The sequence below is a fragment of the Aythya fuligula genome, chromosome 1 (assembly GCF_009819795.1).
Source record: "Aythya fuligula isolate bAytFul2 chromosome 1, bAytFul2.pri, whole genome shotgun sequence".
NCBI lineage: Eukaryota > Metazoa > Chordata > Aves > Anseriformes > Anatidae > Aythya > Aythya fuligula.
Window position 1 is genome coordinate 50,068,526 of NC_045559.1, and position 15,703 is coordinate 50,084,228.

At 37.9% G+C, this 15,703-nt stretch overlaps 1 protein-coding gene across 2 annotated transcripts in view; it reads left to right on the plus strand.

Moving 5' to 3' along the window:
* The window catches only part of CEP290 (centrosomal protein 290), a 56,661-nt gene that overhangs the window by 18,212 nt on the left and 22,746 nt on the right, over positions 1 to 15,703 (plus strand). For both annotated transcript variants that reach the window (XM_032180687.1, XM_032180694.1), the window contains exons 22-31: positions 384 to 533; positions 1,566 to 1,681; positions 3,085 to 3,187; positions 5,089 to 5,319; positions 5,905 to 6,078; positions 7,640 to 7,751; positions 8,042 to 8,247; positions 13,497 to 13,648; positions 14,233 to 14,344; positions 15,176 to 15,631. In XM_032180687.1, the coding sequence (XP_032036578.1) occupies positions 384 to 533; positions 1,566 to 1,681; positions 3,085 to 3,187; positions 5,089 to 5,319; positions 5,905 to 6,078; positions 7,640 to 7,751; positions 8,042 to 8,247; positions 13,497 to 13,648; positions 14,233 to 14,344; positions 15,176 to 15,631 (1,812 nt within the window). The remainder of the gene's footprint in view (positions 1 to 383; positions 534 to 1,565; positions 1,682 to 3,084; positions 3,188 to 5,088; positions 5,320 to 5,904; positions 6,079 to 7,639; positions 7,752 to 8,041; positions 8,248 to 13,496; positions 13,649 to 14,232; positions 14,345 to 15,175; positions 15,632 to 15,703) is intronic.

Here is a 15,703-nt window from a genome sequence, read left to right on the forward strand (position 1 = left end):
AGAAAGCTTTTAAGAAGTTAAAGGGCAAAGATTTATTTAGAATAAACCGTCAAATAACCACTGCAATAGTTCTATCCAAACTTTATCTTTTTAGAAGTTATATAAGTGCACTGTATAAACAGTTCAGAATAAAAGTAACAAGTAATGTGAATCTGCCCTGATTGCTGTAGTGGTTTGATCAATTTGGCTCAAGCTACTGTGCATTTAATTATTCACATAATCAGTTTTTTTTAAAAGGTTATTTTCTAAGAGTGTTTGAATTCTTTAGAATATAAGTGGAACTGAATTAGATTGTTAATAGCAACTGATTTAACTTAGGAAAACTAATATATTTTCCATCAGATGCATTTTAATTAAATAACAGGAGTTACTTTGTTTATTAGATTACACAACTGAAAAATGAAATTTACATATTACGTCAATCAGAAGGTGCTAATATTGTCTTCAAAACAGTGAATCTTCCAGAAGGGATGGCTCCTTCAAGTGTTAACATGATTAATTCTCTGAATGAATACTTAGTACGTCTTATACAGGTAAATCATTTATTCTTTTTTATCAAGAATATTTGTAACATAGAGCAGCTTTCTCCAAAATCTACTGTCATGCCATATATGGACATGGAAGAACTTTCCAAAATAATTTTGAAGTTTTAACATCTGTAAATTTTTGGGGCTATTTTCTTGTTGTTTTGTTTGTTTGTTTGTTTAAAGCTGTAAATGTTTTGAAGTGCTGTAAGCCTGGAAACTAAAAAATGTTTATTTGACAACAATTTGGTTTTGTCTGTTTAAAATGGGAATTTTGATCTAAAAATCTTCCTTAAATTTCTCCAGTTTTACACTTTTTACAAGAAATTCTGTCACTACTGTCTGAATTTCACACCTGGGCCTGAATGTGCAAATCCTACTTTGATCTCTTTTTCTCTGTATAGTAAAGGTCTTTATTTACTGTATGAATTTTCATTCCGTTATGTCAAAAATATGTCAGCATACATATAAGTGTGAATAAGTACATTGAAACTGAAGCTTGTGTTTTCCATGGGAAGCATAGAGACCAAACATACATGTATAGTAAAGAACAACTATTTATTTAAGAAATGCAGGAGAAATAAATTGTGTTATTAGTATATTATTTTTTCTGTCTTTGATTACTTTTGTTTATTAGATAATACTTTTAGTTGCATATGATGATAATATAGAAAGCTACTTAGGAATGTGAAAAGAAAGCATGACTTCCTAGATAGATGTTCAATTAGTATTCTTTGTAGACTAAATACGTGGGCTAAGAACATGCCTTGGTGTTGTAAACTTTTGGGGCTGTAATCCATAGAGCATTTTTGCACTATTTCACACCTAGTAATATGAATGCCAGTGTTTATTGGACTTTTTTTTTTCATTTGTTGCTTCTACAGAAAAAGATATTTCATATATTCAGTTCACAAAATTGATACAGATGAATTGACAGAAGTATCTATCATGAAAAACAAAAGAGAAAACTGTAATTTAAACTAATGCTTTCACACTTAAAACCTATATTAAAGACTTCAATATTTTTATTTGGAAAATTAGGAACTGGAAAATAAAGAACAGTTACTTAAACAATTAGAAGACTCAGTGAAGGACTATAAGCGAAAATTTGCAGTAATTCGTCATCAACAAGGCTTGCTTTATAAAGAGTATCAAAGGTATTGTTCTCTGAATTCTGAAAGTTCAGGTATCTAAAAGTTTAATAATTTTGAGTACGAGATTCATTACTATGTTGAAGTGTTCTTTGGTTAGTGTCATAAATACTGCTACTCTTGGATACTCTTCATGCACTTCTTTAGTCCTGTAAAGGCTCAGAAAGCTTAAAAACTACTTTTTTCTACCAGATCTTTTTCATAGTGCATACTTTATAATGAGGACTGCAAGATTTCATATCTTCAGTCCCTCGTGCTTGTTTCTCTTTCAGACTCTCAGTTCTTTGTATGTGTCATTGAATCCAATTTCTATAAAGTTCTTCTTATGGTCAAAGGATCTTTATTTGGTAAAAGCATAGAAGTCAATCTGTTGATTTGGGTTCTTAACAGACTATTAGTTATATCCTTTCTATGTTTGGTCTGAAAATAGCAGTCACGGGATGGCTTTTTGAATAAGAGTGTTTCATCTTGTAGGAACTTCTGTGTGTTCTTTGAATCAGTTAAGACTTTCCAGACATCAGTCAAAGACATTATTTTTGTTTGACACATGAAAGTTACAGCTTTTTGAAAATATTAAAGACTATTGTATGCTGCCTCGTTAATAAGATTAGGTACCTCAGTCAGAGGGATAAGACGATAACTCAAGGCTTCAGTAATTTCTTGAAAATCTTCAAAGGGGTTACAGGTTTAAGTAAGGGGAGGAGATTCTTTGATGTGACGTCCCATAAAGACTCACTTCAGAGCACCTTCCTCCTTTTCCTCCATTTTCCTCCATTATAGAGGAGATACCCTTTGAAGAGAAAATATTACTTAGAGATCAGGGACTGAGAAAGGGAAACTCTTTAAGATGTCCTATTCTCTAAGATATTCTGAAACACCCTTGATTATTTGTTTAGACTAACCTAAACTATCTTATATGGTCTATAGGAACTTCCTCATTAGATGTGTATAGACAGTTAACAATTTTTTGTTTCCAAATAAATAAATAAAAGTGGGTAGAGGAGAGTAGTTTGGGCCACAACAAGGCTTAGTGTTGTTATGTTTGTTTGTTTGTTTGATTTTCTTTTCAGTAAAATAGAAAAAAATAGAGTGGGAAATCAGGTTGTTTATGCACTTGAAATAAAATGAATGCAATGGAAAGAAAGACTTGCAAGACCATTGAAACTTTGAGTTAATATTATAGCCATTGCCTGCCATTATATTTAGAAAGCTGACCTCTAATGTTGATTTTGAATATGGGAAACCTAAGTTTTATTTTGAGGGAAAATCATTAATCTAGCAGCAACCTGAACAGAGGAGATCAGCTTTCAGTTATCCACCCACAATTTATAATGTCTTTTCCAAATTGCATTTTGAAATTCACCAAGCACTTCGTGATTGTAAATGAAAATGTGTAATTGCTGTTTTAGTGAAAAGGAAAGCTGGCAGAAAGAATCAGAAAAAATGAAAGAGGAAAAGAAAAAGCTAGAAGAGCAAAAAGAACAGGATGCTACAAAAATAAAGGAGTATTCTGTAAGTAACTTTGTTGCTTCCAAAGTAGAAGTGGAAAAACATATTAAGAAGAAGAAGAAATGTTTTAAAACAATTCTATAATTTGTTAGAAGGTGAAAATGTTGCAGAGGAAAACTGCTCAATTAAAACGAAATCGGTCAGTGAACTGTACATTCAGAATCAGTATCAACAATACAAAAGGTAAATCATGTTATTGATACACCTACAAAGTGTTACTGTAAGCTTAAAAAGTGGAATCCCTGCCAGCTGTCACGGCATTTTTTAATGGCTTCAGGCTTCCAGGGTTCTGGTGTTTTTTTCTAGCCACATGCGTACTCTTCATAAAATGACAGAACAGCTTGCACTGGAAGGGACCTTAAAGATCATCCAGTGCCAACTCCACACCATGGGCAGAGATACTGCCCACTAGATCAGGTTGCCCCAGCCTGCCTGGCCTTGAACACCTCCAAGGATGGGGCATCCACAGCTTCTCTGGGCATCCTGTTTTCAGTGCTTCATCACCCTATGAGTAAAAAACTTCCACCTAATACCTGATCTAAATCTCCCCTCTTTTAGTTTAAAACCGTTCCCCCTTGTCCTATTACTATCTGCCTGAGCAAAGAGTCACTCTCAGTCTTTTTTAAAGTATTGCAAGGCTGCAGTGAAGTCTCCCTGGAGCCTTCTCTTCTCCAGACTAAATATCCCCAGCTTTCTTTATAGGATAGGTGCACCAGCCCTCTGATCATCTTCATGGCCATCCTCTGGGCTTACTCTAAAAGGCGTTCCTTGTGCTCTAACATGGGCCCCAGACCTGGATACAGCACTCCAAGTGGGGCATCACAAAGGCAGAGTAGAGGTGGACAATCACCTCCCTTGGCTTCCTGGTCACACTTCTGTTGATGCAGGCCGGAATACACTGGGCTGCCTGGTCTGCAAATGCACACTTCTGGCTGTTGTCATGGTTTTGTTGACCATAACCCCAAAGTCCTTCTCCAAAAGGCTGCTCTTAATGTGTTCTTCTCCCAGCCTGTTCTCATGTCTGGGACTGCTTTGACCCAGGTTCAGCACCCTGCACTTGTCCTTATTGAACCTCATTAGGTTTACATGGGCTTACTTACCTAGTTTGTGCAGGTCCCTTTAGATAGCGTCCCTTACTTCTTTTGTGTCAGCTGCACCACTCAGCTTGGTGATGTCTACAAACTTGCTCAGGGTACACTTGTCCACCCTTCAAAACTGTCTCTCTCCAATTTAGAGATAAAGATGTCCTGTGGGACATAAGGCTTGTTGAAAACTGGAAGTTTACGGCTTGAATTCTTGCTCCTTGCCTGCTTGCTGAGATGATGGCAAAGCTAAAGCTCACGTGCCTTCTGTTACCTGAGTCACTATGGTTTCCTCTTCCAGTGCCCCCCAGGTTTTGCATTTGTATCCATAGGATCATAGTAGTCATGTGATTACTTCACAAATATTAGCTTGAGCCTCAAAGTAAGAAATTATTAGTTCTTTTTAGGTACTACAGTAATTCTGTTTGGTTTAGAAAATGATTCAAATACATTTGTTTTGATTCTAAATGCTATATTAGACTAGTAAAAGGGGAAAAATTAAGATTATGTAGAGAATTACTTTGTTTCTAAGTTAAAATTGTCAGCATTAGCTAAAATTCCTACTAGCCCAGTGTATTTACCTTCTATTCCTCAGAAACAAGTAACTTTGAAGATTAAAAATTTTTAAATTATATATTAAAATGTTAAGATTAAAATGTGTGTGTTGAGCATGTATGTGTTTTAATAGAAGAAATAAATTATTTCAGATTAATAGAGCTTTTACAGTGAGCTTAGAAAATGTATTTCAACAAGGCAAGCTTGTCAATATAGTTGAGTTTTACCATATTTCGGTACGAGGTTCTTTTTAAAATGTTTTTACAGAATTTACTCAGTGCACTTCAGCTGGATCCTGATGAAACAAAAAAATTACTTGCAGAAAATAATAGAAAAATAACTGTTTTACGAGTTAATGAAAGGTCATTAACAAGGCAGTATACCACTTTACTTGAAATGGAACAGCATCTTAGAAAAGAAAATGAGAAACTGAAGAGTGAAATGACACATATGGAGACTGCAGTTATAGGGAAAATTGGACACTTGCAGCGATTCAAGGTATAGTTAATAGTAGTAATAGTCTACTTTTTTATTTTAAAAGTTTGGCAATAAATATACTATTATTTTTTTTATGGACCAATTCTAGTTTGTTAAATGCCTTACACAGGTGCTTGCTAAATGCTGTGTTGTCAAAACATTTTTTGTATTTAAATGAACATCATAGTACAAAATCCGTCAGTTTTCTGCTTCTGAGGTTGTTAACACAAGTCCTTTTTATTGGAATTGTCCTATGAAAACCAATCTCGCTTTTTGGCCTTTCAATTTGATAGGGCCAAAGGGCTAGGATCATAATAATAAGGATTAACTCATCTTTATAAAATATGGTTTTGACAGTGCTTTGTGACAGGGCATTGTTGAGGCTATTAATGATAAAATTGCCTAGACAGTTCAATACCAGTGAAATTTTGTCAATGTTTATTGCAAGCAATGCATAAAGTTGTATATTAATTTAGTAAAGTAAACCAGTATCATATGTTAAAACATTGTATTAACTGGTATTCTTTTTTCTGTGGAGTAAATTTTATTTTCCTATTTAAAAATTTAGGAAACTATGGTAACTCATTGTATTGATTGTTTTCATAGGAAATGGCTAGCTTTAAGATTGCAGCTCTACAAAAAGTATTGGATGGTAGTGTGCCATTATCTGAGTTAGAACTGGCTAATAAGCAGTATAATGCATTAACTGCTAAATACAGAGATATGTTACAAAAAGATAACTTGCTCATCCAACGGACAACAAACATGGAGCATATGGAGGTAATGTCTGTATTACATTTAAACCTTAAGGGAAGAAAAAAACAGACCTCATTATACATTCATTCTGCATTGTTTTTTCCTCTCAGTTAATAGAAAGATGGAATAGAAGTTCCAACACTAGTTGGGACAGTTATAACTAGTTGCTAGTTTATAACAGTTACATAGCGGGTATGAGCTGTTGGAGCAAGTCTTGCTGTTGCTATCAAATTTTAATTTGCTTACATGGTACTTTGTCAGTGTACTAAGAAACTTATGAAAAGTCCCAGATTTCGTTCCAATGGGCATATATAAAAATTTTTTTTGGTGTGTGTTTTTTTTTTGTTTGTTTGTTTGTTTTTTGTTTTTTGTTTTTTTTGCTTTTTTGCATTAAGTTAAGCTGTGGGCATATTTCTTCACAAAATATTTTTAGTGCTTTGATTACCAAAACCAGGCTGGCAGAGGGACTACTTATTATAATCTTAGGTGTTGGAGGTCATAAGGAAAGGAGAATGAGTGTAGATGCTTTCAAAGCTTCCTGCCAAAGTAAGCACTTTTACTCATTCCTGAGTTACAGTAATGAAAGGTTCACTTCCAAAAGGCACTAAGTGTGAAATGAACAAATAAATCACCAAATGTTCATGATGTGTTTGCAGTACACATCATGTTAGGATCATGTTTTCAGTTAGGAGCTGAAAATCTGTGAATTTCTATTCTCAAGTAGAATGGATTTTCATAGAGGTCTGTGAAGCTGATTTGAAAGATGTGTTGCTACCTTCCACCTTACGTTCATGTCAGAAGTAAGTTCATGTCAAGTCCAAGCAGGCTTGAGTAGTTAGAGTTCTTGTAACATTCTTGTCTATTGGGTTGTCTGTGGTTGACAAGGGCTAAATTCATGTGATGGGTAAACTTGCTGTATTTTGTCTCTTTGGAATCAGATTGGTGCATTTCACCTAAAAAAGGAATGATTCCTTCTCTATTTTAAGGATTTTTTTGTATGTATGAAAACTTGCAACCCCAATTCAGTAATTTCACAGAGCTAAATAATAATTCATCAATAGCAAACTAAAAATGTGTTCAAAAAAAAATTCAAAATTGAAAATTAATATTAAGAATTCCTTTTTTTTTTTTTTTGTTAACGTGGAAATTTGTGTTTCTATCTGAAGGAGAGGGGGAACATTTACAAAACTAATGTTTGGCATCGTATTAGATGCCTACAAGAAGCATGTGATCTGTCTCAAACATACTTATGAGCAAAATGAAATACCTTTCTTCCCTTCCCATTGGTAATCATAGGCTTAGTATGACAACCTTAGAGTATAAATTAGATGAAGAAATTTAGGAACCATAGTCAACTGTGACAGTAAATATTCGTGGTAATAGTAGTTGACAGTAAGATACAGCAAAAAGAACTTAGTGCATCATAAAATCATTCAGAATGGATTATGAGGCAGCTGAAGCTACTCTGTTCCAATGCATTTTAATTAATGGGTTGTGCATAGGTAAAATCTGTTTATTTAAAAGACTTTATGGGTACTAAACATTAAACATGCTAGAATTAGTTTTCAACTTTTCTGTCATACAGCGTGAAAATGAATCCTTGAAAGCACAGATAAATTTATTGAGTAAGGAACTGGAAATCACAAAAGAGAAACTTCATACTATAGAACAGGCTTGGGAACAAATGACTAAACTGGGTAAGTATGAAAGTTGTATTGCAACACTAAAAAACAAACGGTATGTCCTGTGTAAAAGTAATATTCTATAACATTTTAAAATTCATGTGTCTGTTTAAAATAAAAACGAAAAATTCAAAATTATTGTGTATCTTTTGTTAACAGTCTTAGTTTTTTTCAAATAATTTGTTGTGTGTGTTTTTTTTTTTTTTTATTATTATTATTTTTTCTCTCGTATTGTTTCATTTTACTTACCTATTCTACCAAAACGGAGTTTGGTATTTTTCTCCTCAAAATATTTTTGAATATAGGGGATGACAATGCCATGGACAAGGCCTCAAAAGCAATAACCAACAGTGAAATTTTGTCCATTTCTAAGAAAATTGCAATGCTGGAAATGAAGGAACTAAATGAAAGACAGAGAGCAGAACATTCACAACGAATGTATGAACATTTAAGGAATACACTAAAGCAAGTAGAAGAACGCAATTTTGAATTGGAAACAAAGTTTGCCGAGGTAAATCTGCTTTGACATGTCTTAGAAGCATATTTTTGAATTTTTCAAGAAGAATGAGTTATATATCATTACGGCTCTGACAAATTTATGATGCAAAATATAGTTAATGTAGTTGGCTTTGAGAGCTGCAATTTTGCATGGACTGGACATATGTTTAAAAAAAAAAGTTTATTTCAAGCAGTAGTTATTCTCTGTAAAACGCATGATGAGCGACTTTACAGATAGTTTCTTAGTTCTTCAGCAGATCCCTAGAAAAGAGCCTGTTTGCAACCTATTTCTTGTCTAATTTATATGATCCCTGTTTTTCAAATTTTCCCATAATTATCAATGACATGCTAGAACTTTGCAGCCCTTTTGCCAGTGGCATGATTCTTTTTCAGACTGTGTTCTTCTTTCATGTGTCAAGCATTTTCTGTAATACAGGAATAAAAGTCGTGCTGTTGCAGGTTATGATCCTTATGTCTGCAAGTTTGTGGGGCCAGATGAGACTAGAGAAATGGTTGTCCCCCCTGTACTTGGCTCTGGTGAAGCCATACCTCGAGTACTGTGTTCAGTTTTGGGCCCCTCACTACAAGAAGGACATCAAGGTGCTGGAGTGTTTCCGAAGAAGAACAAGGAAGCTGGTGAAGGGTTTAGAGAAAAAAAGGCTTACAAGGAGCAGCTGAGGGAGCTAGGATTGTTTAGCTTGGTGAAGAGGAGGCTCAAGGGAGACCTTATTGTACTTCACAATTACATTAAAGGAATTTGTAACGAGGTGGGGATTGGTCCCTTCTCCCACACACCAACTGATAAAACAAGTGGAATGGCTTCAAGCTGTGACAGGGGAGGTTTAGCTTGAATATTAGGAGAAATTTATTTACTGAATGTGTTGTGTGGCATTGGAACAGGCTGCCCGGGGAGTAGTCGAGTCACCATCCCTGGAAGTGTTCAAGAAATGTGTAGATCTAGAACTTAGTACAGTACTAAGTTAAAGGTTAGAAAAGATGATCTTAGAGGTCTTTTCCAACCTGTATGATTCCATGATTATAATTCCTCTTATATCCATCTTAATCTTGCTATTTTTTCCCCTCAATATTCCTATTTGAAAGTTGTTCAATGAATAAATTATATAGTAGGAGGAGACTTCATTCTAATTCCAGTCTAAATTTGTTTTTAATCAGTTGTGTGCCAGTACTGGCCTATAACCTAAAAAAAATGAAGAATAGTTCTGTTAATAGCTATTGATAGACTGTATTCATTCCCCTTTCTCATGCTTTACCAGACTACAGTGTAGTCTATTTTAATCTGCTGTGGACTCTCCATTTCTCTGTCATTTTAGTAGTGTTTGTTACACTGGTCCGACTTGAATTAATCGGGAAAATGGAGTATCTGAAAGAGCATAAAGCTTTTCAGCAGCAGTATTGTTAAAGCCCATTATGATGGAATGACTTATTTCATTAAGAAATATCTCAAGTACTGCACACAAAGATAACATTTCCCTTTTTCTGTTTTGAATATGTTACCTGTCTTGTGATATACTTAGGTATGCTGGTCTTCCTTCATTTTTATTTGACGAACTCCTAATACCATAATTTTTTCTTAGTGGTTCCTCTGCATATTCCTTTTTAACCTGATTTCTGTAGCTCTAAAACGTCCATTTTCTATTTCGTATATTCTTGTTGCCAAGAATTCCTAAATGAGCATGATTCCTTTCTTTTTTCCTATGTAACAAGATTGTGTTAAACTTAATTAATGAAAATTGTGAGATCACTTTCACTTTAAGAGTTGAAAGGAAATCCTCGCCTTTTGAGCTCATAAATCTATTTCAACATGACTGTTTTCATACCCTTTTTACAGTTCCCACAATAACCTCTATTTGAATAGTTTATTTTTCCAGATTTAAAAAAAAAGCCTGAAATATATGAACTCCAGACAATAAGATATACCACATGCTTTTGTTTGTTTAGTAAATCAGTTATTTTATTTACGAGTGGTATCAGATTAATCTGCCACAACTATATTTGGTAAATTAATTTCTGAGGATTCTCTGTGTCACCTAATGCTTTTCAGAAGTTCGTCTTTCCCTAATGCTCTTTGAAGTGAAACACTGGTTGGTCAGTGTTTGATAATCAACTTCAAAAAGGCTGCTTGATTGAGAAAGTTCTTTTTAAAAAGAACAAAAGAACAATGGTGTTAGGGTCTGGGCAGTTATTGCCAGTATTTGTATTACCAATCCCAACATGCTGGACAGTATATTAAATGGTTACATTAAAATTAATTTCCTAAAGAGTAAAATCTTCCCTTTTCCCTTTCCCTTTCCCCTTTCCCTTTCCCCTTTCCCTTTCCCCTTTCCCTTTCCCTTTCCCCTTTCCCTTTCCCTTTCCCCTTTCCCTTTCCCTTTCCCTTCCCTTCCCTTTCCCCTTTCCCTTTCCCCTTTCCCTTTCCCCTTTCCCTTTCCCCTTTCCCTTTCCCCTTTCCCTTTCCCCTTTTCCCTTTCCCCTTTCCCTTTCCCCTTTCCCTTTCCCCTTTCCCTTTCCCCTTCCCTTTCCCCTTTCCCTTTCCCCTTTCCCTTTCCCCTTTCCCTTTCCCCTTTCCCTTTCCCCTTTCCCTTTCCCCTTTCCCTTTCCCTTTCCTTTCCCCTTTCCCTTTCCCCTTTCCCTTTCCCCTTTCCCTTCCCCCTTTCCCTTCCCCTTTCCCTTTCCCCTTTCCCTTTCCCCTTTCCCTTTCCCCTTTCCCTTTCCCCTTTCCCTTCCCCTTTCCCTTTCCCCTTTCCCTTTCCCCTTTCCCTTTCCCCTTTCCCTTTCCCCTTTCCCTTTCCCCTTTCCCTTTCCCCTTCCCTTTCCCCTTTCCCTTTCCCCTTTCCCTTTCCCCTTTCCCTTTCCCCTTTCCCTTTCCCTTTCCCTTCCCCCTTTCCCTTCCCCCTTTCCCTTCCCCTTTCCCTTCCCCTTACCCTTCCCCTTTCCCCTTCCCCTTTCCCGTTCCCCTTTCCCCTTCCCCTTTCCCCTTCCCCTTTCCCTTTCCCCTTTCCCTTTCCCCTTTCCCTTTCCCCTTTCCCTTTCCCCTTTCCCTTTCCCCTTTCCCTTTCCCCTTTCCCTTTCCCCTTTCCCTTTCCCCTTTCCCTTTCCCCTTTCCCTTTCCCCTTTCCCTTCCCCTTTCCCTTTCCCCTTTCCCTTTCCCCTTTCCCTTCCCCTTTCCCTTTCCCCTTTCCCTTTCCCCTTTCCCTTTCCCCTTTCCCTTTCCCCTTTCCCTTTCCCCTTTCCCTTTCCCCTTTCCCTTCCCCCTTTCCCTTTCCCCTTTCCCTTTCCCCTTTCCCTTTCCCCTTTCCCTTTCCCCTTTCCCTTTCCCCTTTCCCTTTCCCCTTTCCCTTTCCCCTTTCCCTTTCCCCTTTCCCTTTCCCCTTTCCCTTTCCCCTTTCCCTTTCCCCTTTCCCTTTCCCCTTTCCCTTTCCCCTTTCCCTTTCCCTTTCCCCTTTCCCTTTCCCCTTTCCCTTTCCCCTTTCCCTTTCCCCTTTCCTTTCCCCTTTCCCTTTCCCCTTTCCCTTTCCCCTTTCCCTTTCCCCTTTCCCTTTCCCCTTTCCCTTTCCCCTTTCCCTTTCCCCTTTCCCTTTCCCCTTCCCTTTCCCCTTTCCCTTTCCCCTTTCCCTTTCCCCTTTCCCTTTCCCCTTTCCCTTTCCCCTTTCCCTTTCCCCTTTCCCTTTCCCCTTTCCCTTTCCCCTTTCCCTTTCCCCTTTCCCTTTCCCCTTTCCCTTTCCCCTTTCCCTTTCCCCTTTCCCTTTCCCCTTTCCCTTTCCCCTTTCCCTTTCCCCTTTCCCTTTCCCTTCCTTTCCCTTTCCCTTTCCCTTTCCCTTTCCCCTTTCCTCCCTTTCCCTTTCCCCTTTCCCTTTCCCCTTTCCCTTTCCCCTTTCCCTTTCCCCTTTCCCTTTCCCCTTTCCCTTTCCCCTTTCCCTTTCCCCTTTCCCTTTCCCCTTTCCCTTTCCCCTTTCCCTTTCCCCTTTCCCTTTCCCCTTTTCCCTTTCCCCTTTCCCTTTCCCCTTTCCCTTTCCCCTTTCCCTTTCCCCTTTCCCTTTCCCCTTTCCCTTTCCCCTTTCCCTTTCCCCTTTCCCTTTCCCCTTTCCCTTTCCCCTTTCCCTTTCCCCTTTCCCTTTCCCCTTCCCCTTTCCCCTTCCCCTTTCCCCTTCCCCTTTCCCCTTCCCCTTTCCCCTTCCCCTTTCCCCTTCCCCTTTCCCCTTCCCCTTTCCCCTTCCCCTTTCCCCTTCCCCTTTCCCCTTCCCCTTTCCCCTTCCCCTTTCCCCTTCCCCTTTCCCCTTCCCCTTTCCCCTTCCCCTTTCCCCTTCCCCTTTCCCCTTCCCCTTTCCCCTTCCCCTTTCCCCTTTCCCTTTCCCCTTTCCCTTTCCCCTTTCCCTTCCCCCTTTCCCTTCCCCCTTTCCCTTCCCCCTTTCCCTTCCCCCTTTCCCTTCCCCCTTTCCCTTCCCCCTTTCCCTTCCCCCTTTCCCTTCCCCCTTTCCCTTCCCCCTTTCCCTTCCCCCTTTCCCTTCCCCCTTTCCCTTCCCCCTTTCCCTTCCCCCTTTCCCTTCCCCCTTTCCCTTCCCCCTTTCCCTTCCCCCTTTCCCTTCCCCCTTTCCCTTCCCCTTTCCCTTCCCCTTTCCCTTCCCCTTTCCCTTCCCCTTTCCCTTCCCCCTTTCCCTTCCCCCTTTCCCTTCCCCCTTTCCCTTCCCCCTTTCCCTTCCCCCTTTCCCTTCCCCCTTTCCCTTCCCCCTTTCCCTTCCCCCTTTCCCTTCCCCCTTTCCCTTCCCCCTTTCCCTTCCCCCTTTCCCTTCCCCCTTTCCCTTCCCCCTTTCCCTTCCCCCTTTCCCTTCCCCCTTTCCCTTCCCCCTTTCCCTTCCCCCTTTCCCTTCCCCCTTTCCCTTCCCCCTTTCCCTTCCCCCTTTCCCTTCCCCCTTTCCCTTCCCCCCTTTCCCTTCCCCCTTTCCCTTCCCCCTTTCCCTTCCCCCTTTCCCTTCCCCCTTTCCCTTCCCCCTTTCCCTTCCCCTTTCCTGGTTTTAAGCAAATTCACCAATTGAAGTAGGGTTTAATTTAGAATCCTGTTCCATGCTGATCTGTGTATCTATGTGTATATAATGCTGTGAGAGGAAGGGAAACTACTTTTCAAACCCAGACGAACAATGTTTTGTCATGACTTTAAAAAAAATACTTCGGGCACTTCTTTTTCTTTGCAAATTTGGGAGCAGTTGTGTTCTTATGATACCATTTTTTTTAATTTTATTTTTTAAGCTCACCAAAATCAACCTTGAGGCACAGAAAGTAGAACAGGAATTAAGAGATGAACTCTCAAATAGTGTAAGTAAGGCAGTAAGTGATGCAGACAGACGACAAATCATGGACTTAGAGAAGAGTGAGATGGAGCTCAAGATTGAAGTATCAAAGTAAGTGGTAGGGGTTTTTTTTGTTTTTTTTTTTTTCTTTTTCCATTTACTTAAGAGATTAACTTTGTATGCATACATCTTTAAAAAAGAAACAAACTTTTCTTTTTGATGAGATTGTTGTCATGGATATTTGTCTTTGAGTAAATTATGTAATGCTGTTATATTCCTAAATCAGCAAAGTCTGTGGGGATATTTGCAGTGATTTTGATGCTGAAAATGAGGGATTAGACTTGGGGAAAGAGAGAATGGAATAGAAAATGAACCTCAGTACACGTATGATTTATGCCCAGAAATGGGAGAGATATAGAGAAGGAGGGAAGTTCAGGTAAAAAACATTGGCTTTGTTTTCCTTGAGAAGATTGCTGCTAGCAAATTTACAGGAAAATAACCAACAATAAAGGTGAGATACTATACAGAAGAATTTTTATAACAAGGATGCTGAGTAGCGTTTTTATGCTAAAAAGAAAAAAGTCTTTAAATGTTTTGATACAAGGAAACATATATTTTCTTAGCATGTTCTTTGTAGAAAAACATAAGTTGTTCAGTGGTTTCAAGTGACACAATGCTGTTGTTTCTCCTGCAAGGTTAAGAGAACTGTCTGATGTTGCAAACATGCAAGTTGAAGCTCTAGAGGCTCGCCAACAATGTAGAGAGAAGGAAGTAGAATCTCTTAGAATGCAAGTTTTAGACTGTCAGGTATGGTAAAATTCAACCTTGATTATGCGGTTTGGATTTTTTTTTTCTTTAAATATATATTTTTCCCCAGGGAAGGGAACAGGGAAGAAATGAAGTAATTGTACAATGAATTAGGAAACTGCAAAAGACTTTCAGAAGGACGAAGCCAATCTATTGTCCATGCCTTTTCAAGAAATCTACATTACTTTAATAGTTGCTTTTTCTTCTTTCATTTTTAGTTGCATAGCTAAAAAAAAAAAAAAAAAAAAAAAAAAAAAGATCCTGAGCTTTTCTCCATGTTATCTAGGTGTATTGGTATATTTATATATAATTAATGATCTTTGGTCCTGTGGTGAGTCTTTATATATAAAACCAGGAAAGTTTGATAATGGTGTTTTGTTTGTTTGTTTGTTCTTTACAAGACAGTCAGTGACTTGTGAATCTTGAAGATTAGGCTATATTAACAAAACATAATTTTGTTGTTAGCTAAAACAATTTCTTCGGATTGTTTCCATGTTCTGGAATGGTTTTAGTCCCTAAACACAACACTTCTACCAGCTTTTATGGCATTATATTTCCTAAGTTTGGGTATGCTTTTCTTTCCCGATTCCTGGTATTTTGGAAAGAGATGATTTTTACAATCAGTATGTGAAAATCTCTGTTTATAACGTGGATGTAGAAACAAGAGTGGAAAAATAAAAACCTGTGTTTAAAGGCTAATTCTTTTTCTTATCTGTAGGAAAAAATACATGCAATATTTAAAATACAGAAAAAATAATAGCTTTTTTATAAGTACACTTCATTCACATATTTACAATGAAAAATAATTTTGCTCTATATTTTGATTCTTAGGCACAGTCAGATGAAAAAACAGTTATTGCAAAACTGCATCAGCATATCATAGCCCTTCAAAGCAGTGAATCCATTGCTGTAGGCAAGATAGAGACACTAAAATTGAAACTACAGAAGATGGAGATCCATAATCTACGTTTAGAGCAGAAACTTGATGAGAAAGAACAAGCCCTGTATTTTGCCCGACTGGAAGGAAGAAATAGAGCCAAACATCTACGACAGACAGTTCAGTCTTTGCGGCGACAGTTTAGCGGTGCTCTGCCTTTAATACAACAAGAAAAATTCTCTAAAACAATGATTCAGCTACAGAATGACAAACTAAAGATCCTGGAAGAAGTTCAGCATGCCCAGCAGGAGCGTCGAAATGCAGAAAACAGAGCACTGGAGGTGGAGTTAAAGATGAAAAGTTTAGAAGAATTATTAATTGCATTGAAGGATACAAGAGGAGCTCAAAAGGTTCTCTGTCTTAAAACTTTCAATAGCTTTGTTAATCTCATGTGCGTTTAAACCAAATTTCATTTCAGTGTG